General features: G+C 40.0%; 2 protein-coding genes across 3 annotated transcripts in view; one reads left to right on the top strand and one right to left on the bottom strand.

Moving 5' to 3' along the window:
* Positions 1 to 24,094, top strand: part of LOC111028316 (protein dachsous) — a 130,347-nt gene that overhangs the window by 42,333 nt on the left and 63,920 nt on the right. The window lies entirely within an intron of this gene.
* Positions 8,829 to 10,865, bottom strand: LOC111028317. Its single transcript, XM_022306909.1, has 2 exons — positions 9,942 to 10,865; positions 8,829 to 9,863 (listed from the first exon to the last, which is right to left on the bottom strand). Exons 1-2 carry the CDS (start codon positions 10,114 to 10,116, stop codon positions 9,028 to 9,030), a joined length of 1,011 nt encoding a protein of 336 aa, XP_022162601.1. The 5' UTR covers positions 10,117 to 10,865; the 3' UTR covers positions 8,829 to 9,027.

Raw genomic sequence — 24,094 nt, 5'->3', positions numbered from 1 at the left:
ATACCTCCTCTTCCCGCACAGGTACGCGAGTTAATATTATATTATTTTTTGTCTTTACGCACTGCACGGGCGCGAGCGGTACTGCGTTATACGACGCGTCCTGCACGTTGCGTTATTATTATACACGCGCGTTTAATATGATGAATACCAGTTCGCCGCTCGCTGCATCAGCTAGACCTGAGACGAGATAATATTATCGTTTTTATAGTATAGTAAGTCATTGGCGACGACTGCGTTTAATTTTTAATGCAATCGGTTATGACGATAATCATACAAGTATGATACCTACACAAGTATAGCAATGTGCAAGCGATTCCGCGCAGGGAATATCTAAAACGAAAACCCGTGGCGGAATTGTCAAAAAAATTCACCGAATGAATGTCTAAGGGGGATGCCACTCCGCGTTACTCGACAGCTGTTTTCCTCTTTTGTGTTTCCACGCATACGTCGCGTGAAAAGCAAGAGCTGATAGTGATCGAACGTTTTTCTCATATACGTATCCGTCATCTACCCGTCATCGTCTGTCGGCGCGTGTCCGGACAAACTGTATAATCACGGGCGCTATATGCACTATGGTCATATTATGTCCTCCAGGAGCACTCTCCTCTTGTCTTGCTCTCTCGCACTCTTTTTCTCAAACACTTTCATTTCCCTCATCCCTCGTATACCCATCGAACGAACTGCAATTTAAAGCTCACCGCGCGACATAATAACGATCGATTTTCAACAGCTCAGCGATGTTAAATTAAAAAAAAAAAATCGGAGGACTCGGGTCTGCTGTCGTCGATACAATAAAAAAAAAAAATTATATCGAATATTGGGTACGGGCGCGAGCTCTAAGAGTGTGAATATAATATAAGATCGCTGGGCGGCCGCGGCGGCGGACTGGGACGGGGAGCGAGAGGGAGAGAGTGAGGCAGCAGCGTCGAGTGAGACGACGGCGGCGGCGGCGACGTCGACCCGCTCGGGCGTTAAGGGGAATCCGGCGCGGTGGAATGCAATGCGTCGATGTGGAATGCGCGCTCGGCGGCGGCGTACACGCAACACAACCACGACGTAGGCAGATGTCCGAACCGGCAACGGTGCGCGCGCGAGCTATCGTGTGTGTGTGTGTGAGTTGACTGTTTGTGGACGCTGTCACACCAGTGTCGTCGCGCCTCACGTGATCGTTTTCTATTATTATTTATTATTATTATTATTAATTTTTATTCGGACTGATTTCAAAATATATCATAATAAAGCTCGCTCGTTGTGAACTATATAGTATAGTAGTAACTATTCCATATATAACTTCGTCCTCATTGTATTGCAGGATACAGGACATGATATGTACATATCATATTTAATTTTCAGTGGCCTCCCCTAATTTCTAGTGGTTTCGAAGGGCGTGGGGGTGGGTTTGTGTGTGCGCACAACAACAACAACAAATCGTACGTTGCGCCGATGTCCATCATTCGCATCACGCCGGACAGCGGGGGTGACCGATAAATTGTCCGTCCTTCGGTCTACTTTTGCAAGGAAAACTGTTTCCGGACGTTATATGTCTATGTTTTCGTCCCCTTATTGCGCGTTGTTATAATAGTAATATTGTTGTGAATTAATACTTTTTGCGAACACCGACAGCGAATATCGTGCTCATAAAATTGCAGGGAGTGATGTTCCGAAGATAGCTCTCCACTTTGATACGCTTATAATATTGGTCCAACCAAATCCCATCTGTGTACTGCGATGAGCAAGTAATCGGCAGATGGAAGCCGTTTTATCTTTGGTGTTCGGATTTATAGGAATTGTTTTCAATATTATATACTATTTTTAGTCCATACGTGTAAGTTACAGGAATTGTGTAGGTTTTCTTAATAATTCAATAAATACTGCAATATGAATTCAAAAATACTCATCAGTCATCAGACACGTGTACTATTTTCCGATTTAAATCTTGGAACACGGTTTCTTTTCGGTCATCGCGTCGTGCTGTACACGGATATGCACTCGTGCTGTTCTTTCAATTATTTCAAATGTGTGCTAATCCTCATTTCAGTTTAATGAATCGTGAAATAATTTTTTTTGCATTTTTGCACTCACCATGTACGTTCATATTTATATTAATTTAGTTTAGTGGTATATACCACTTATCCAGTTAATTGCAAATTCAGCTTCATTTCGCGTATCGTATACCTGAATTGTTGTTATCTCAAGGCCACTCATTGCCGTAAGTGTTTACCGATTCCGTACGCATGCTCATTAAAATGTCTTTTATTAAAAAATAATAAGTCTTAAAATAAAACCGTTCCGGCTATCACACTCTTCAATAACAATAAAAATATAAATATAAAAACAAATTTCCTCTCCGAGTTCATACAAGTTCATCGAATATTATGAATGATCCTAATCGGAAAATTAAAAAACAACAAAAACAGCAATAACATCAATAGTCAAAAGAAAAGTAATCTTTCCATTCAATGAATTATAATATAAACTCTTCAAGTCAAGTCGTAGATCACAAAAACAACTATTCAAAACGATCACAGAGAAACAACTTATCAGAACCACCAACTGTTTTGAAGCGCTATCTCAGAACGTTGACGATGTTTTTGATTTCCCAGTTCTGTTTTCAACCAATAACATGACTATTCCAATCAAGCCACCACCTACAATTTTCATGAGAGATGTATTAAAATGTATTCCATCTGTGTTATGAATCAAGCGATATAATAGAAAAGATAACTTTTTTTGAGAACCTCTACGGATTTCTTATCAATTAAAAATACGATCTACTCTACTGGACAAATCGACAAGAGTGCAGGTCATCACCAGTCTATTATTCACGTTCGCAGTCCGCACTCATCCCACACAATGTCATAATCATATGGTACTCGTTATGCAAATCGTTGGTACAAATCTTACATAGGTATGTACTTCAAATAAAGGGGAAAATTGGAAGAATCTTTAGTCTATCGTCTTCCGTTGCGTGTAGAGTTATACAGGCGGGCTTTCGGTTGCCGACGGGTGCGTAATCGTCTAATATTATTATTATGTGAATTTTGTGTCTGGCTCACGCGTTTTTCGGTAGCCAGCGAGACTTTCACCGGAACACCTCCCGGCCGCACGCTACACGATATGGCGACCGCTAGTCGCGCGGGGGCGGCGGCGGCGGCACCGCACGATTATAATAGTATGATTATTAACGGGAAAATTAAAAAAAAAAATGACGATACGTACAGCAGCCGCGCACGTACGACGAGAGGGGTGGTTACGAAGGAGTATACATCATACCCACTAACTGCGGGTTCAAAATATATATATAATATACAATACGGCACACACGTGCATATACGATAATTATTATTACTATTGTAGTATTAGTATACTATATTATTGTATAATGTGTGTGTGTATGCATACATATATTATAACTTATAAGTGTATAAATATAAACGCTCTTTGTATAGGTAGCTCATCTGTGTCCACTGCAGTGTATCTACCCACACGACATAATATATATATAAGTATAATAGCTATATGTATATAATATGCTATAGTGTATACGTGTGTCTCCGTTCAAAGTCCGCGTATACACGTATAATAATAATAATAATAATAATAATAACAATAATATGTTCGGTACGTATTATTATTATTATATATCGTGTGTGTGTGTGTGTGTGCGTGTGCGTCTCCGCGGCCGCCACTGCGAAGACTTGGGCGCGCGCGCGCGGGAGGGCATACGGCGGCAGTGGCGACGGGCACAAGGATTTGCGGGGAAGAACGCGGCCCGGGGACGGGGGTGCGAGAGGTGCAGGGTGGTTGAATGATCCGCAGGCGCAGGAAGGGCGTCGGGTGGCGGGGGTCACAACAAACCAGACTCGGGTGTACGCAGCACTGACCGCCGCCGCCGCCGCCGCCGCCGTCGTATCCATTACACCATTATGCTAATATTTTCAACATCGTTTTCATTTGTAAAGTAACCAAATGAAATGCGAGATAAAACGTACTCGTCGCGTATTTATATACAATAATATTATGTATCTGCGTTTGTGCGTGTGTCTGCTAATATACGCGCGAGTGTGTGTGTGTGTGTGTGTGTGTGTGTGTGTGTGTGTGTGTGTGTGTGTGTGTGTGTAATATTATAATATGTGCAGCGGTGTGCGCGCGGCGAGAGAGCGCGAGCGGTTCAATGAGCTTGCGGCCCCGAGGAGACAAAGACCGACTGCGGGACATGGGTGCACCCCGCGTGTGAGTTGGAACGAGACCGACCGTTGTCGTATTGTTTTTTATTTACAATTTTTTATTTATTTATTTTTTGTTTTGTATATTATATACGCACCGCGTACACGCGCAACGGGTATTTATATGCGCGCGTGTGTGTGTGTACATGCACATTACACACACACACACACACACACACACACACACACACACAATCGTAATATGTAATCCCGGCTTGGAGATAAGTACACGTATATAAGTTCGCGGATCGCGCGGTTTGCGCACTGTGTGTCGTGTGTTTTTTACCTTTATTTTCTCCTCTTTCGTTTGGTTTTGCCCAAGGGGCGCTGTAGCCTGCACTGCCTCTGTCTCCGTCTTTTCTATTTATACATATATATTAAATACAATAATAATAATATATAATAATATGTGCCGCAGTGCGTGTTTTTATTATTGTTTTTTTTATTATTATTATTATAATGCCATACTGCAGCGGGTGCAGTTGTATATTACAATATTACGTATTATTATATTTATATACATATTATATATATATGTATGTCGAGTGGGAGACATTTGAAAATGCCAATTTTTTTTTCTCAAGTTTTTTTTATTCGTTCGTGATCAACAATTGACAGCGCCGACTTACTCTATGTGCACGCGTATTATATTATGTGATATGTATATATATATATTATACTATATACTATTCCCGTCGTCGTTATAGTAGTAATAATAATAATAATAATAGATCCCAGCAATGTAATATAATGTAGAACCCGTAGAAATCGATTAAATTCGTGTTCGTGTAATTTATCGAAATGCACGTATAGTTTTTTTTTCATCAATTTTAATTTACCGCCACTATAATATTATTATTATAACCGTGCGCCACTCGTGATGTTCTGTGCATCCCGTACATATGAAAATGGCACACGATGCATTTATGTGTGTGTGTGCGTGCGTGCGTGCGTGTGTATTAATAATGAATAAAAAAAAAAAACAACAAAAACCGGAGGAGCGAGAGCACACCCATACACACACATCCACACTCACAAATACATAGGTACGTGAACAGCGCAACTAATTAAAGAGTCCGCTCGCGCATATAATATTATATAGATAGATCCGATCCACGTCGCTCGGCGGCCTTCTCTCTCGCGCCCGCGCGGACCCTGTGTGATCCAATTTATTTTTATGGCCCCGGTGCGCGCAAGTTTAAACGTAATAATGTTCCTAATGAAAAAAAATAATAATAATAATAAAAAGAAAAAAATGAAATCGGGCTCGGCCAGTCGCCGCGCAGTCCGATTAAATTATCAGCAATTTAGTATAAATACATTTTTTCGTTTATTTTTTATTATTATTATTATTTCATTTTTTTCTCTCCATACTCATATAAATACATATATAAATATATATTACACTACTACTCCTACTACTACTACTACTCATTCCTATGTACACATATATAGGTACTACCGCGACGACATACCGGCGGCGGCGCACACATGATGCAATTTGAGTTTCAAGCACGTTTTCCGTTCGCGCGTGGTCCATAATCGTGATCCTGTGTGCCGTGTGGTACATAATAATATAATGTGGCCAGGGAATTTGTTAATTTTTTCCCAAACAGCTCGCGCTCAATATTGTAATATTATTTTTATTTTTTATACAGCGGTACGTTCACCGCACTATCGTCTGACGACGACGACGATATCTTCTAGTTTTTCATGTCCCCCCCCCCACCTCTACACCCCCGGCCGAGGCATTTAATCGCTCTCTCCTCTCCGCCCGTCGGACTTGTCGTTTTCGACACCAACGTTTACACACGCACTGCGAGCGAGCGAGTGGTGACAGATTTTTCGAGTGCGCCTTCCCCGCCCTCAGCCGCCGCCGCCACCACGCACGCCTTTATATTATTTCAGAGCCGACCGGGCCCCTCGTGAGCGGGCGCGCGCGCGCGCACTCGATACGTCCCGCGGCGAAGGACAATGATCAGGTGTTGTGTTCGCCCAACAGGCGGTCGTCGTCGTCGTCGTCGTCGTCGTCGTATCGTGTAGTCGTCGCGTTTTCTGCGTATTTTCATTATTCCACACTATTATAATACACGTACCACGCGCTATTATTTTCGGCCGGCACCCTCGAGTTTTCTCCCGACGACGTATACATGTTGTTCATTATACTGTTTTTTTTTCTTCCACGTTCATTTGTCCGGGCCACGTTACGAGAGAGAGCTTGTTGTGAGGCGTGTGCGTGTCGCACGGTATTAAGTGTGTATTATACATCTGGTGTGGTGATGGATGCTTGATGTTACACCAAAAGGAGCCGAAAGCGACCCTCAAAGACCCGCGGCAACGGGACCTCTGTGTACCGTAGTATTAATCCTTTCCGACGATCGCGGGACACCGCCACTACCTATATGCACATGCAAACACCTGCTTCACAATTTGTTAACACACCACACACTCACGGAGCGCCGTCACTCAAATATATCACTGCACATATCGTCTATGCATACATACAATTTGAAATGTGTACATAACCACCTAGTGCACTGGTAGATGTACAACCGTAGGGTCTCTGGGAAAGTCCCCCAATCTTTGAGTTCCGAGTTTATGCACATTACAATCCATAAACCGGAAGTCTCGCATCACGCATAATATTTAACGGCGGTCGATGACGTATGAATAGTAGGAATTGGCATTTGATTTTAGGAGTGGGATTTATTTGTTCTCGTTTACTATTTCGGAACACATCGATCGTCACCGGAGGGGGCTTGTTACGTACAATATTAATATGCGTAATAACTAATATTATAGGTATTGGTTTTAACAAAATTCCGTCCCGTTCGTTTTTTTTGGATGAATTTTACACAACATGATATTATATTGACTCCGCAATATTTATAATTTTACTCGAGACGGGGCAGAGGTATTTATTTTTGTAAATATTTTAATGAACCCACCTAAAACTCATTATTTACCGCAACATAGTTAAATATACGTATATCTGCAAACACTCTACCCTGTTGCACTGGTCACACGAATATAAATAAATAATTATATTGTCCGGGAAAACAATATTTGCGAATGCATACAACGTTGTTCCTATATTATTGGTTCGCGGCTTAAAATATTGCTCGGCGAAATATTCGGTATGGCGGTCACGTATAAGAGGTGTACCGATGGAGTTAAAACATCCGTTTCGTATATTATTACTATTATTATTATGGTTTTCTCACAATGATCGTGTGAACAGAGGCGTACGGAAACTAGAAAGAAAAAAAACGTTTTGTCGTTTCGAATATATAATATGTCCATATATATATATATATATATATATATATATATATATATATATATAATATATGTGTGTGTGTGTGTGTACGACGGGCGGACACTATTTAAATATTATTATTCAACTCAATCGATATTTTACCGCGCCGTGCGCGTGCGCGCGAGCTGCTGTGTCCGCAGCGTTACATATCAACAGGTTCTATAATCGCGTCGATAACGATCTGAAACATCGCGCGCAGTTTAAGTTGATCGATTATCGATACGATATTATAAACACTAGATGACCATAATACCAATAAGATATATATTTATGTTTAACGTGGTAATGTGGTATTGTACCTGCATACCAGCCGTATCAATTTTTATTAATACTTTTTTTTTCTACGAAATAAAAAAACTTTTTTCCGACAATTTGTGCACATAAATCATCTTGTACATGTGTACATTGTAACTCTGTAGTAGTATTTTTTTCCGGAAAGTAATCCATTCATGCGTATATAATATCGAACACACGCGATATGACATAATACATCACAGCCGATGGACTTCTTCGTACAAGTGTACACGATGCTCGCAATTTATCATAATAATATCGTGTGCACGATGCACCACCCGCGATATCAATACCCGAAACTTAATATAAATTGCTGGTATAGGTTCTCGGAAACGATATGATGCGTTTCCGATCTGCAGAGATATTAATAATATAATATCCAATATCGGTCGAAAATCGAATGACCTGACGCGCGTGGCTTGAACGCGACAAGTGTACAGCGGCGGCAGAGTTGTTGAACCTCGCGATATTTACGATTTATATAATATTATTACTATTAGAAACGCGCTTTATGGACGCCAGTGCAGTCTAACGTGTGTAATATATTATTATGTAATATGTAAAGTATATATAGTTTTACAACCGGACGATGATAGCATACCTTCCTACCATATATTATATTATAGCGAGCTAGTGATGTATAATATAATATATTATTTATATTTTATATACATACATCATTACCCATATTATATAATGTAATATAATTTACTGTAATTGTAATTATAACATTCCCGTGGAGAAGTGTGTGTGTATGTTATAAATACATTATTATTATTATATATATTTATATAGGCAGCAGTTGGTACTGTACGTGGAGCGTTGTAATTAAAAACCGGTAAAGGTTTCAAAATTGATTTTGATTTTTTATCTTTCGCGTTTTATTACAGTGCACTATATACATAAATGCACTCGCATTATTATTACACATATACTGGACACTTCGTGTCGAGATCGATATACTTTATAACAATATAAACACTGGCGCGTAGAAACAAAAGTACATTTTTATTCACAGTACTTATAGACATATGACATCCACATATTTTAATATAGCATTCAATATTATACTAAAAACAAGAGGAAACATTTAAAAAAAAATAATGCTTACTCAAGAAAAATCATTATTTTTTATAGATTTCAAATAAAATATAATTAATCGTTGAGTTGACGTACGTGTATGTACAATTAGGATGGTGTATAATCAGGGGTACATTCCACATCTTCTTCGGTGCTGGTGTCGTCGCAACACCACGACGTTGACTCCGGACTCGAGTCCGGATGTTTAACCCGCGGCGTCTCGTGCTCGACGGCCGGCTGTAAGTTGCGGAGTTGGTGGTTGCGGTGGTGCTGCTGCTGAGTAGACGACACGGCAGCGTTGACGAGGGGGTGTTTGACGCCGGCCACCTGACGCACTGGACGGGGCGCGGGAAAGCTAAGGCGATTGGCGGTCGCCGCGGTCAACTGCTCGTACGTGGCCACACCCGGTGCATTATTTTGCACTTCGTCGAACTTGATCCGGGATATGAGCTGCAGGACTCCGATCTTGAAGTTGATCTTTTGCTTTTCGTTCATCGACTTGATGGTGGGCAACAGCGACACCATAAACGACAAGTCGCCGTCCAGCTGACACAGCGCGGCAGCGGCCGTCTTGCCAGCGAAGTTGTTGAGCAAGTCAGCGTGCTGCTGCACATCCGGTTGCAGCATTTCCGGTCTTTTGGCTGGGGTTTCCGAGGCCGCTGCCGTTATTGATAGTGCGTTCCGCGACGAACCTTCGCCGTGAAGCGTGTTTTTACGCATTTTCTTGCTCGCAGGTTTGCCGGCACTGCGGTCTTCGGCCAATCGACTACCGCCACCGGATTTCGTGTCTTGGATGAACGGTATCAGAAACTGTAGGTGATCGAACAGGTAGTACTTTTTCCGGTGCTCCTCGGGCTGGCGTAAGGACTTTCTTGGTTTATTGCCCTTGACTTCCTTGACGAACGAGTCTTTGATGTTTGTCCACTTTTTCTTGACATCGGAAACTATGCGGAAAAATATCATCAGTAAATATAGTTGAGGAACATAAAACAACAATAACGATTCAAGGATAGGTTGCTTACCTCTGTCGCGTTTATCGAAATTGCTGATTGAGTGCCAATCGGAGTAAAGATTTTCAGCGATCTCCGTCCACATGTTGGCCAGCACTTCCTTGTTGAGATGGTTCACGTCAGCCGTGTCCCATATGCACGACCGCTTGCGTATCTCGTTTATGAGTTTTTCCGTGAAATAGACCATATTGAAGTCGTTCGGCCGATAGGCAGAGGTTCCTAACCGCCAATAATACCCTATGCACCGGCTGTCGTATATCGTGGTATTATGGTGTACTTAAACACGGTGACGTTTGTGTGTACCTTATTAGAGAAGTAAAAAGTTAATGATGACGACGACGACGATGATAATGACAAAAATGACGAGCAAAGCCGATGGCAGTTAACATGTGTGCGCCCGAGCTCGTGTACGACCGTTGACTGCGGTATAACGTATAAATGGCGGTCTGCCGTCGCCGCGCGGTACGAACGGAGCGAAAACGGTGACGTGCGGGCCGCCGGTATCCGCCGGACGGGCGCCCGTCGTTCGATAAAATATTAAAACAACAACAACAATAATAATAGTAATAATAATACCGAATACGCGTGCAATGCACGGGAGGGTGTGACGGCGGGAGAGGAAGAGGAAATGACGTGCTGACGCGGTGGCGGACGGTTCCGGCCGGTTGTGCGCGGTGGCGGGGACAGTCGTGGAAAACGCACGAGGCGGCCGGTTTGACCGGGTCGCTACGGCGGATGCCCGCGTTAAAAACATCCGCCCGGTCGATTCGTCGGTCCTCTCTAGCCGCCGTCTCCGACGGTGATGCGCGCTCCTCTCGGCCAGTGGTGCCAAAAGTGCGCTCGGCACCCACGGCGCGGTCCGGACCGGACGGCTTTACCAACCCATGGCAAAGCGACTGTCCGCGCCCGTTCGACCCTCGACCGGCTGCTACCTCACTCCCGGCACACGATGACACGATGACCACGCCGGACGAGTAATGCGTAAATGCTATAAATACTGTCGATTTCCTTTCAACGGAGCCGCCTTTGCGATAAACTCGAGCTCTGACGTACTAGCAAATTCTATTTATTGTTCAAAATGATATATTCAAAAATTACTTTTGGAAGAAACAACCAAAGTCTCTGTATCGTTATCATTTTTAAAGTTGATGAACGTCGGACCAGTATGAGTAGTATGACGTTGTTGTTTGGCTTGTGTTACCCATTTAGCAGCTTTTTTTTGCACATCTATTTCAAATCTCAACACGACACATATAAGTCATATCCTTATGATAACAGGTGTCGGAAATTTTTTATTAAGTCCTGCACGCGCAGACCACTGCAACCGGTCGAAATTCGACGTATTAATGAGTTAAATATCGACATGAATAAAGTCGTTTTATACACCGCCCTCTATGTAATCCGCCCCCTCCTCCTCACGTGTGAAATAAAGTAAAAACACTACACGTCCGATCGCCGCAGTGTAATATAATATTATACATGCGCATTAATATATATATTTATTCCTGGAATATTCGCCATTCGACCGGTTGTTACGGGTAATTTGGTGATCGAGTATGTATAGGTACGCGGACAGCGGATTCCGCTTTTACAATATTATTATTATAATACATCTACTTTTGTCCGATGTTCAGTTTTACGATGTTTGCAAAATCAACCTACTCAAATTAAATTAACTCTCCATTCGAAGATGTAGAAAAATAAACTAAATAAAATCGGTCTGTTAAAATATAATATTTGTTGTAGTACAAAGAAAACACATCCCGACCCTTATTAACATCAATACTCTCCCACTCTACAGTCGGTCCACCGCTCTGTCGTCTTTAAATATACTATACGACTCCGCACGTCACCACTTATAGTTTTCATATTGTTTTATTTTAGGTACCTACCACTCCATGGTATACTCACACATGTATTAAAGAAATTCGATATTCTAACAGGATTAAAATTATATATATAGTTCCCGTCGTGGTTGGAAACACACGGTGGTGCGGTCCATTACCTTCCATCTCGTCCCTCTTACTAAATGTACACCTCTTAATCTCTACGCCCGCAGACACGGAGGTACCTTTGTATATAATTCATCACGAGTTTTTCTATATTTTTCTCGACAATTCGGCCTGTAAAGACGTCCCCGCAAACGTTATAATAATAAATATTTGAATTCCACCAACCACACCTGATATTATATAACCTAGAAGCTAACAACTTAAACGTATTTCATCTATTACAATCTCTCAAATAATAAAATATTTTGAACCAAAAAGTATTATAATATGCTAAAAGTTTAGAATATCTCTTTTCTTTGTCTCGTTACGATGTGTTAAAGGCAATAATATAGGCTCATTGGCTACATAGTATTATAATATTTATGATACCTATCATCACTCACTAGAGAGATCATGACATCGGTACTCTGCCGTTTATTGTAATTTTCTGAATGAACCTTCGTCGGATATCTGGATGCGTTTTTATCTTCTTCTAATAATATAATATATTTTCATAATAATAAAAAGCCGCTGCTGCGGGTACGCGCGTATTGGAATTTTCGTATTATACACATTTACACATTATACGCGGCACATTCTTCGATATATTATACGACGACCGCGACAAAGACGACGATAATATTAAAATGTGTGTGTGTGCAAAACACGATTTAAGAATATATTTGTAACGTTCGGAGCGGCAAGACGACGAGGGGGATATTTGCGAGGCGCTCGGCGTAGGCAAAACCGCAACGTGCCAGCGTTTAGTGTCGCCCGGACGGCGGCGGCATGATATTGTAATATTTTTATTTATCGCCGTCGTTTATCCGTTACAATAATAATAATAATAATAATGAAAATAATATTGTCCTGGCGAGTGGGAAGAATCGCCTCTGTATAAGCTGCAGCACATTATTACAATATCATTATATACGCCGCCTTTGCGCGCCCAGTCCCCGTCCTCGAGACTACCACCGCCGCCGCAAATGTGTCGTCGTCGACGGCTCCGGGTCGAATCGTGCGACCATTGTCACCTGGGCTTGCAGCAATAGCGACGAACGACTTACGTTATATTATTATTATTGTTGTTGTTGTTATTGTTGTAACGCATATACGAGTGTGTGTGGGTATATACCCGGGGCGGCGGCGGAGGGGAAGAAAACGTAAAGAAACGGAAAAAAAGTAGAAATAACTTCGATAATATACATAAATACATAATATATATATATATATATATATATATAAGTATAGGCGGTTTAGGTGTATAAAATCGTAGAGAATGGAAACGATGACGGTCGGCGCACGACGGCGGCAGTGGCGGCAAGAGGAATATAATATGCAGGATGTAGGGTGCACGGGGGTGGTGGGAGGGGAATTCGCCTGCTACGTATATATACTTATTCTATTCTCTCATTTAAATAATATATACTATGCTTATATACATATAATAACGCCGTATACATAAACGAGCACACGACGACGACGACACCTCTCGACTATCGTGGCGGAGACGGTATTTTTTTCGCCGTTCGTGAAATTCAAATAACGGCTAGCCCTCCTCGCCAGGCGCGACAACTGCAGCAGCTATTATCACGTTCTGACCCGCGACGCCGCATTTATAATGTGCTGTGCTCGCCGTCTATATATAATATAAAAATATTATTCATATATATATATATGTAGGTTTGTGCAGTGTGTGTGTGTTTTTACCGTATGTGTTATTGTAAAACGCTTGTGTGTATAATATACAGCTAGGTACTACTACTAGGCGTATATAGCTCGCAGTATAATAATATAATATTGTATTTTCTCGGTGCGAAGAGCATATAATATAATATTATGTACTCGCGTGTGCGCGGCGCGAGGAATTTCGATTCGTTTTTCTGCTCTTCCACCTCTGTATACACTCTCATTCAACCTCTCAACCGGAACGTCACACCGACGACTTTACGCGCTTAACATACACACACAAAAGTAGGTTTTTCGATATAATAAATTCACCCTGAGCCGTGTGACCCGAGCATAGCGATGCACGAGGATGGGGTTACCTATTGTAATAATGTATACACCGTGGTGTACGAAAGTTTAAAAACCCTCTGAAATATTCGGTGCGAGAACCGCGACGTGTAGCATTCCTCCCCTACAGTAGTGTAATATTATAATAATAATATGCGTATAAATAGCATACAATATAATGTCTCGATTTACAACCCTTTGAAACAGCAATCTGTGTATTATGTTATATTATTCGCCGTCACCACAACATGAACGCGTTGCAGCCAGTGCCAGAATAAATATTATATTATAATATTATTCGTTCAACCGCGGCACGAACGACCGGCGTATATGTAGGTATTATCTTTTATATCAAGTGCGTCTTTTACGGGTATGGTCACGATTTTAGGTAACATGTCGGATGACCTTGTATTGAAATTGGTTTTGAGGGGGAACCTAGAAGAGGAAGTACACATTTTGTGAAATTTTCACATTTTTAACAACAAATCTTATATTTTTAGCACACGATTCGAATTGACCGATTTTTTTACACAGATTTGACCTAACACTTGGTTCTAAATTTCAAATGTCATCACTCATCACCCAAATTTAAAAAATAGAAACTATGTTTTTTTTAAACTTTTTATACCAACTGCATAAAGCAAAAAACTGCAGTGGTTTTAACATTTTAAATTCATTTCTGGATATCGAATTGTGTATAAAAAAATGTTAAATATTTAAATATTATATTATAGAATACAGGTATATCATAAAAACGCATAATTAAATATCATCATATAATTAGTGTCGTTGGTATATGTACGATTTACGAATTGGTCGCCCTCGAAAGTATGTTTGTTTTGCTCGTGAACCGCGTAGTGATGATGACGTCTATGTACGAGCACTGCTGTAAGTCCTAAATATATATACAAGACCGTCGCGTTGATGATTCGTAAAAATATCCTGTGCAAACACAAACCTCTTGTATATATACGTATTAGAATGCATTATATTATATTATTGTATATAGTATTATACTATAACACACACACACACACACACACACACACACACACACACACACACACACACACACACACACACACACACACACTCGCGTCGGGCGAGTATATACTCGCATTATTATACGTTACACATTTATTTATTATATATATATGACGCGGCGGCGGCGGCGGCGCGGCGCTAATCTGTCAGTCGACTTGACGTTTATTAGACGTGTTACATTTTTGTTTTATTGTTACGAGCTGTTTCGAATCGTCCTGATCGAGTGTGTTTGCCCCACGAGTGCGGCATATAATTTCCTGTGTGCTGCAGTGTGTGTGAGTGTTTGTGAGTGTATATAGTGTCGGCATAGCACACCTCGCACATATATATATACACATCACAGCAATGATGGCAACGCGAACGGGTTTGGATAATTAGCAGAAATGAAGAGAATAAGAGAGTAAAACAGCGCGGGCAAAACGATATAATAAATTAAGATACGACCCGACGAAACGAATTTGTTTTGTTTTGCGACCGTTACGACGTTATATTTTTATTAAAAACCGGCAACAACTACTACACGCGGTACATTATACGTGTTAGTACTCTACCGTGTTTTTTTTTTTTGCCTGCTCCACTCCTATGCGTAGGTACGATCCATCGCATAGTCATGATATAATATATTTATCATGAAGACGTCGCATATTGCAGAATCTGCGTAGCCTCCGTCTTGCAGATTTACCACATACCAGATTTGAGTTCCAAAGTGGGACCGAATTCTCAATTGTTACATTATTCAATATTATACCGAGTCATCAGCATTTTAAAATTGTAATATTTTGCCTGAATATATCTAAATTAGATATTTTAATCCTTTAAAATCGAAAGGTAAATTATTCACTCTATAATGGTAAATATATAGCTAACAACACAAAACGATTTGTTCTGCTGGACGCAGATTTGCCAAGTCGTACCTATACAATAATATACCTACATATTTTGTGTAAGGCGGAGACAACATCATACTTGCGGGTGTGGCGTCCTCCAAATGTACGCATGTGTGTGTGTTTATTTATATTTAATATTGTATGACATTCATCATCGCACGGTATATCTCTGACATTGTTCGATTGGAGCACACACACACGCGCATATAATACATACATAATACGTAGATAACTGCAACCAACCATCAAAATAATATGCCTACGAGTGAGAGAGTTCACGAGCTCGAGGAATGCATGTATATATATATATTGGTACACGATTAGAGTTAATTACTGTAAGCGCACGCTGCTATTATATATTATATTATTAATATCATATTATATATATTGTATTATTATATTATGTATAGGTACCAAAACATCATACGCGGTGTTAAGTTCGCCTACGTATACGTCCCGAAGCTGATGACGATGCGATGGTAGTATATAGTAATAATAATATTATTAGGTTAGATATATCGTGTGCAATGTATATTATAATAGCAGGTACTATATTATTACTGTATATTATTCTTTATCGGATGTAAATAATAATCTCCTCTATAGCGAGCCTGCCAGGTAGAGAAAAACTGCGAACAGCTAGCGCACGTCATCGAGTTTGTTATATCGTGTATCGTCATATTATATTCTATAATACATCGCGTCGTTATTTTGCCGTTTCATTCATTCACATACTATTTTTATCGTTTTATTTTTTTTCCACTTTTCTAATGAGCATAAGCGTTTAACAATAAAGCCAAATACTTTTTGGAGGACTTCAATGTAAATGTATTTTAGACGAGTAACTTACATCATTCACGGGCCTTTATATTTATATGATATCGGTGTAGTTGCAAAGCAGTTTAGGTACGACACTATTATGTATGCTTATAATATAATCGATGTATTCGATATAATCGATGCTATCTATACTGCGTTCGATTTTTATGCTTAACAAAGAATTCTTTTACATTTTTCAAATATAATTTTTTAATGTATTTTTTAACGATTATCTCGGTGCATTAAATCCACAGCCCTTGTTTGGTATACGCAGATGTCTTACGATATATTCGCAATGCTCTCGACGAGACCGTGATGTATGATACTATGTGTATACATACATCACATTCATGTCTCGGATTCTTATTTTTTTCACCGCGAGCGCATATCGCGACAAAATAACCTTATAGCAGTGGCCAAACATATATATTACAGGCTGTATAGCTGACGACCACACGGGGTCGCCGATTGTTTTAATACACGTGTAGTGCAATAATATAATATAAGCGTTGTCGTCTTCGGATATACATCATATATATATATATAATATTATAGTTAATAAAAACCATTCCGAGATTGGCCATAAACTGCCGGGTAATAATAATATATGTCTTTGAGGCCGCGACCAATCGATTACAACCGCGCGACGACGGCGAATTGTTTAATGCCCGCTCGTCTCGCTCACTCGATCGCCGCGGTTGTCGTATACCTACGCCTTCGTCGCATTACAGAAATATGTTAATTATTCTTATTATTGTTTTTGATTTCAAACGGAACACGTACACCACACATACCTATAATAACAATAATAATGCATGTACATTCTCATTGCGCATAATATATTATAATATGCGATATAATATAATGTATAACAATACAATCGAGTCTAAATTATAATCCATAACCGACGTCGATGGGACGATACGTATACTCGAATATGATGTAAATCGCGCTGGAGTTTATAATTTTTTTTTTCTCGATTTTGTCGATTGCTAGTTGTCCGGCTAATATGGCGTTTTTTTTTTTGCATACATATAATGATGCGGTCGAAAAACGACACCCGTGTATAATTTATATAAAATAACTCGGTAAAGAAAAACACATAAATAAAATTTAAAAAAAAACACATAGGTATAATATACATCATCACGCGGCGGCGGCGGCGGCGACGTCGACGACGACCAATAGGACGGAGCTGCGACTACCTATCGGACCGGAAAGACTGCAATAATATAAGTGTAAGAAAAAAATACGAGCAATAATATACGTACAAATAGCGCAATTATTGCTGTCGACGGACGTGCGTATTGGCACACGTCTCGCTACAGTATGCAGATGCGGCGATGATGATGATGATAATAATAATAATAATAATAACAGTCGCAATTAATAATATCAAACACTTTATTTCGCGACGACGACACAGATTATGCAGCTTCGCTTTCTCGCGCCCGCTGCAATTCACGACCACGCAGACTCGATAATAAAATTATATTATCCGGAATGTTTTCACACGCTGCTGCAGCGCCGCGTGTTATAATATTATCGATTGTTAATTGTTATTGTTATTGTTTCGTATGTGTGTGAGCGTAAGTACGCGGTTCGCGATCGTCTCTGGCAAATCGGGAAGACGGCTGCACTAGTGCAGCCTCCCTGTGTATAGTAATAAGGTTTATCCATATAAAATAGTAATAAAGCGCCGAAACTCAATTAAGAGCACTGCTGCAATACCTACACACATAGTCGTCACTCGTCACATATTTTTCTTTCCATTTTATTTTTTTCCCCCCATTTCTGTATAAACTATTTACTAATATATTGTTATGTAGCACACACACACATTACACACATACGTACGCAGTGTACAATATCGTCCGTATAATATACGCGTATTTATATTGTAATATGTCTTCGCGCTAACGAGATGACCAGCGGTCGTCGGAACGCGTTTCCAGTAAACACACACGCACACACACACAATAATATATAAACACACACCCGAGTATATATACGCATTATTACGTATACCTACCTCTATACACAAAGGTTGTACTTACGCGTATATAGTATATGCGTGCGTCACACGTGACGTCTAGTCGGTGGTTGTAATATATATATATATATACTACCTACCTGTAGCGGCAACAGCAGCAACGCGGTGTATCTATATAGGTATATATGTATATGAATACATACCTATGCGCGTGGTCATTGTATTATTGTCGTCGACAAAATTCGATACCTCGTTAGCATAACAAGCGTACGCCAACGAATTATTATATAGTTATTATTTCGGCTGCTGCAGGTTGTGTGCGGGAGAGACTGCACGGTTCAATTGTCGCCGACATTATTACAATAATAATAATATGTATAACGAAATATATTATATTACGTCGCGCATACTACGTACATACCGTAGTACTCGTATCTATTATATTGTATTACGGCCGTGTTTTCACTAAACGTTTGCTTCGTTATCCTCTACCGCCGCCGCATATTTAGAGTATACCACATTATATTATATTGTTATTATATCATAGGTAACTCCACTCAACGGCTGCAGCTGCTGCCGTGTGCAGCAAAACAATTAATACGTAAATTGTTAATACTACACGCACGCACGTAGGATATTATAATTATAATATAGGTAGGAGTGGAGGGATCAAAATCATTTTGGAAACCCCTAAATCGTACCCATGTATATTATATTATAAAGGGTAGTGTGTTTACGGTTGCGATCGAAGCGTGCAGATTAATATAGCATATAATATTATATTATATTATACGCAAACGCCGATTTCAAGATCGATCGACGAAATTATATTCCTCTTGGATAGTGTTATCGTGGTTGGTTTTTTATCTCTATACCCCGTCCGCAGTGGTACGGTTACCATGTTATACCATACGTTGTCACTATGTACATATACGACGTACGCCAATCGATTTTTTTAGGGTTTAGCTACAGGGATCGCTGCAGCAGAAGGTATAAGCGTGCACCCACGATTAGCTGCACCAACAACGATGCATCGGCCATGTATCGGTTTAAACTGGACACAGTATTTTGATTTACACACCACCGTTTGGTCACGAGTATTAATGTCCGGCACAATTAATGTATATTGCTTATACCGTTATACATACCAATATCTATATGGGTACACCGCATTTTCAACATTTAAATAAACTTTCCGAACGAACGCGTTACAGCTGTAGGTATTATTATAGTTCTTTGATGTGTGATCTACAGCGACACCGTCGCCGGGTCTCGGTTCAAAAATTCGCCCAACCGCCAAAACGACGTCAGCTTATATCCATCGAGTCACGAGAAGATTCGGAGAGAACCGGTTGTACTTATAGTATATTATACATACGCGGCTGATCGATCCAAAACGAATAAATTGTTGCGCGCCTGTATTATATTATATACATATATATGACCATATTTATACATACGCGTGTGTGTGATTGTATATTACGCTCATGTACCTATATAAAATATAATATTTCGAGAAAGACAAGAAAACATACGTTTATATATATTATACGATAATAATATTATATATTATTATGTAGAGAATGTTTCGCGTATTATGTATCCGCGGCGGTGGTATTCTCGCAATAAATTTCAATTACCTGCAGTAGGTACTCGTGTAGGGGTAAGTACCACCGCCGCCGCCACCACCACAGGCGGCACATAAACTTAATTGTACATTCTCGTTTTATGGTCGGCTTTCGATTTTATTTTTACTTCATCTTCCCGGCGCGAATCGCCGCACCGGCTTAGGTTATAATGTTATATTGTATATATTATTACATTATATACGACGGCTGTAGTACGGCCAAGCGATTAGTCGGATTCACCCGTATAGCAATTTTTTTTTCTTTTTAGTATTCTTTTCGTCGCGACCGTCGTAATTTTCTTTTATCGCCAAACCATCGTATACTTAGCCGCGTGTCGTAGATAGGTCCCCTCGTTCGTCTCTTTACCGCACATAATAATAATATTATAAGTCGCGCGTTATTATATTATACGGGACGATATACCTTATACTAGGTACTGCTGCACGCTACCTGTTGCCGCGCGACGTATCGACCGCGAAACAAATTACACGATTCGCAGCGCACAAAACTCTGACACCACAGTTGCTGCAAATTGCAATTGTAATAATAATAATAATAATAAAAAGCAATACATATTATTATTACAAATCCAATCTAAATCCCCTGCTAACATTGTCGTTCAAAATACATATTATGTAACTATGTGCGAAGCGTGCGCAGCGCGTTTTCATACTTTATACATACCTAAATATTTTCAATTTCAATATATTATATTAAATTATATTAAAACGGCAGATTCGAACCTTTTTATCAAAATACGAACGGCTTTATTTCCGCCCAACATAGGTATCGCTCAGTATTTCTGTATACCTAGCCCGACGAGTACCTATTATAAGTATAGTGACTTTTAAAACGACGCGAAAGACATATTATATTATTTTTCTGTCGGTGGTTTTTTATTTCGTTGGCCATCTATCGTCATTCGTTTCCCTCTCGCATTACGACATGCACACCGCGATCGTAATAACAATATAATAACGTATAATATACATACGGACCGCGTATATGTATAAATATATATATTACATATAAGCTCGTGTGCGCAGTGAAGTATGTGTATGTGTGTAAATATATATATATATATTATACAGGTACCTATACTCGACGCGCGCACACCGCGAGCGCCCGTTCGCTCGCACAGACCCACCACTGAATATAGCATGATTAACTGGCAGAAGGCTACCGGATAGCCTGATGGATTGCCTTATAACCCACGCCTCTGGATCGTCCGCCGCCGCAGCCTTCTTCTTCTTCTTCCATAATGTTGTTCCGGTCCCGGTGCGCTGCTGGTCAGCTGCTGCTGCTGCTGCTGCTGTTGTTGCTATGGTGCTGCGACCGGCGCTTGAGAGAAAAATGTGACTTTGGGGGCCGACGTAGGTATACACGCACACACACACACACACACACACACACACACGCACACACACATACGCTGCTGCAACATCACTGTCTCTCAGTAATTCCGTTGTTAATGAGCACCGATCCATTGTGTGTGTGGTTTGCCTCCACGTTCATTTATACGTTATGTACGCGTTCGTATATATTTATATATTATCTCAGTGTGTGTGTGTGTGTGTGTGTGTGTGTGTGTGTGTGTGTGTGTATTTATAGAAAGGTTTACATATTATATACTGCACATAAGTTATGTACCGCGGCAATATACTATTATTATTCCGCTTGCAATTCCGTGGTTTTTCCGTCACCACCGAGTAAAGGTTGACGCGAACTCTCTCGAGCACTTAATAACTAAAACGGGCATGTGGCTATATGCGCGAGCCATTATCATATTATTACATTAGGCAAGTGTGTGTGTGTGTATTTGTGTGTATTTGTGTGCATGTGTGCGTGACGCGAGAATACATCCGAATCGTTTTCACACGATTATTCATCGCGTCCGATGTAAATAAGTAATAACCATATTAATATGATATAATATATAATATAGGCGAGAATACTATATTATTATTATTATTATTCAACTTGTCGTATATAGGTATATACAATTACTATTACATGTCGGCAGCCCGCAGAGTCGTATTATCCATATATATATATATTATTATATTATTTACGATTACGGTATATCTGAGTGACTGCCTCGCGCTCTGACATATCGGTCTTACTGCGAACTGCAATATAGCGTTATATTATAATATTATTGTCATTTCGCAGCAAACAATTTATTATAGTCTTTCACTCTTGTACGCTCCGAATATAGATCAAACACTGAAACACCAACAATGTCGGAATTAATAAAGCGTTGTACAAAAAGTCGTCTTCGTGATGAATGATGATTAGATTATACAACTTTTAATTACATTAAATATGTCACACTTATATATACTGTAATTATCAAGAGACAAATTATTGTCTTTCTCCGATACTTTTTCTTCCTAGTGACTGACTTGGAAAACCATTTGTAGTTTTGAAAACATAAAATGAGGCGAGGGGGGAGGGGAAATTTAGTAGGTACCTGGTATAAAAAACTTAGTATAAAGAAATGCTTTGATCAGCTTTTCGAAGAATGTCCAAGCCTACTCACGTTTTGTTCTCTTAACATTTTTCTAATATTTACTATTGTTATAAAATATGTACGATTTCAATAGGTATGATAATTATGTAATGAAATCTAATAAAATAATCATCCATTAGAAGTTCCGAAAACATTTCTTTCGTTTAAGCTTCAGACTTTTAATTTGAAATACGAAGGTAGGTGTTAGTGGATCAAAACACTGCCGCAGAAATGAATTATTAATACTGTACATCCTATGCAGGCCGCAGTAAATACGAAATACTGTCGTCTATAACTTCCCGCCTTCGATTGTCGACGATTCACAACGCACCGAGTAGACATGAGGTTTAAACCTAGTGGTACCACACATATAGACGCCGTACATACACGCACGCGATAACAATAATAATATATATTTTATACCTATTATTATCGTATTGTAATACGATTATATTATGTAATGTGCGTCGCGCGATTCGCGCGTGCGCGCCGCGGGAAACGGACTTTACGCGCCGACACCCGTTGTAGCCGGGACACGCGCACTGCGTCCCGGAAATTCGGTTCGTATGGTACTGCCTTCGGGGGTCCTCCGGAACGGTCTGTCAAACGATTTAAAAAACTCGAGTCAACAGCGCCGAGGCAGCGGTCGTCGAATATACATATATAGGTAGGTATGATATAAACGATTTACGCACCTTCCTATCACGCGTGCACACTAAATATTATGTGTGTGTGTATATAAACACACGCATAACTATACGACGTGTGTATAAACGCATAATATAATACTATAGGTATGTAGGCTCGGTAATAACTCGCTTGACGTATGTATATACATGGATTTCAGGCGGAATATAATAAAATAGAAAAACTATCGGCACACAGCACACACACACATATGGTCGCCGTCGGAACAACGATATTGTGGTGCGTCCAATTAGTAGGTCCGAATGTATAATATTATGCCCAATGCCCATGTTGTCTCTCGTATTAATTATTTACGTTGATGATATTTATTCGTCGACGGCCCGGCCCCGGGACAATATTGTCGTGCTGTGGCAGCGGTGGTCCTCCATTATCGTACGTTATAATAACAATAATAATAATAATAATAATAATAATGCCCGTGGACGGGGTCTATATATCGGGTATATATAGCTATGATATACGCAAGCATGATATTAAAATATATATAAATATATAATATTATGTACGTGTGTATGCATTATGCGCACGAGCCAAAATATCGGCGCGCAACCCGTTTCCATTCACAAC

This window comes from Myzus persicae, unplaced genomic scaffold (genome assembly GCF_001856785.1).
Source record: "Myzus persicae strain clone G006 unplaced genomic scaffold, MPER_G0061.0, whole genome shotgun sequence".
NCBI classification, from domain to species: domain Eukaryota; kingdom Metazoa; phylum Arthropoda; class Insecta; order Hemiptera; family Aphididae; genus Myzus; species Myzus persicae.
The sequence above is the reverse complement of the archived record's forward strand: the minus strand, read 5'-3'. Positions and strand labels throughout refer to the sequence as shown.

What these genes read in the sequence shown, in the direction of transcription:
- LOC111028317 (XM_022306909.1), bottom strand. Translation starts at nt 10,116, where the DNA reads ATGGTCTATTTCACGGAAAAACTCATAAACGAGATACGCAAGCGGTCG. An exon ending in TTTCGATAAACGCGACAGAG is followed by an intron (nt 9,864 to 9,941) that starts GTAAGCAACCTA and finishes TTTTCCGCATAG; the next exon opens with TTTCCGATGTCAAGAAAAAG.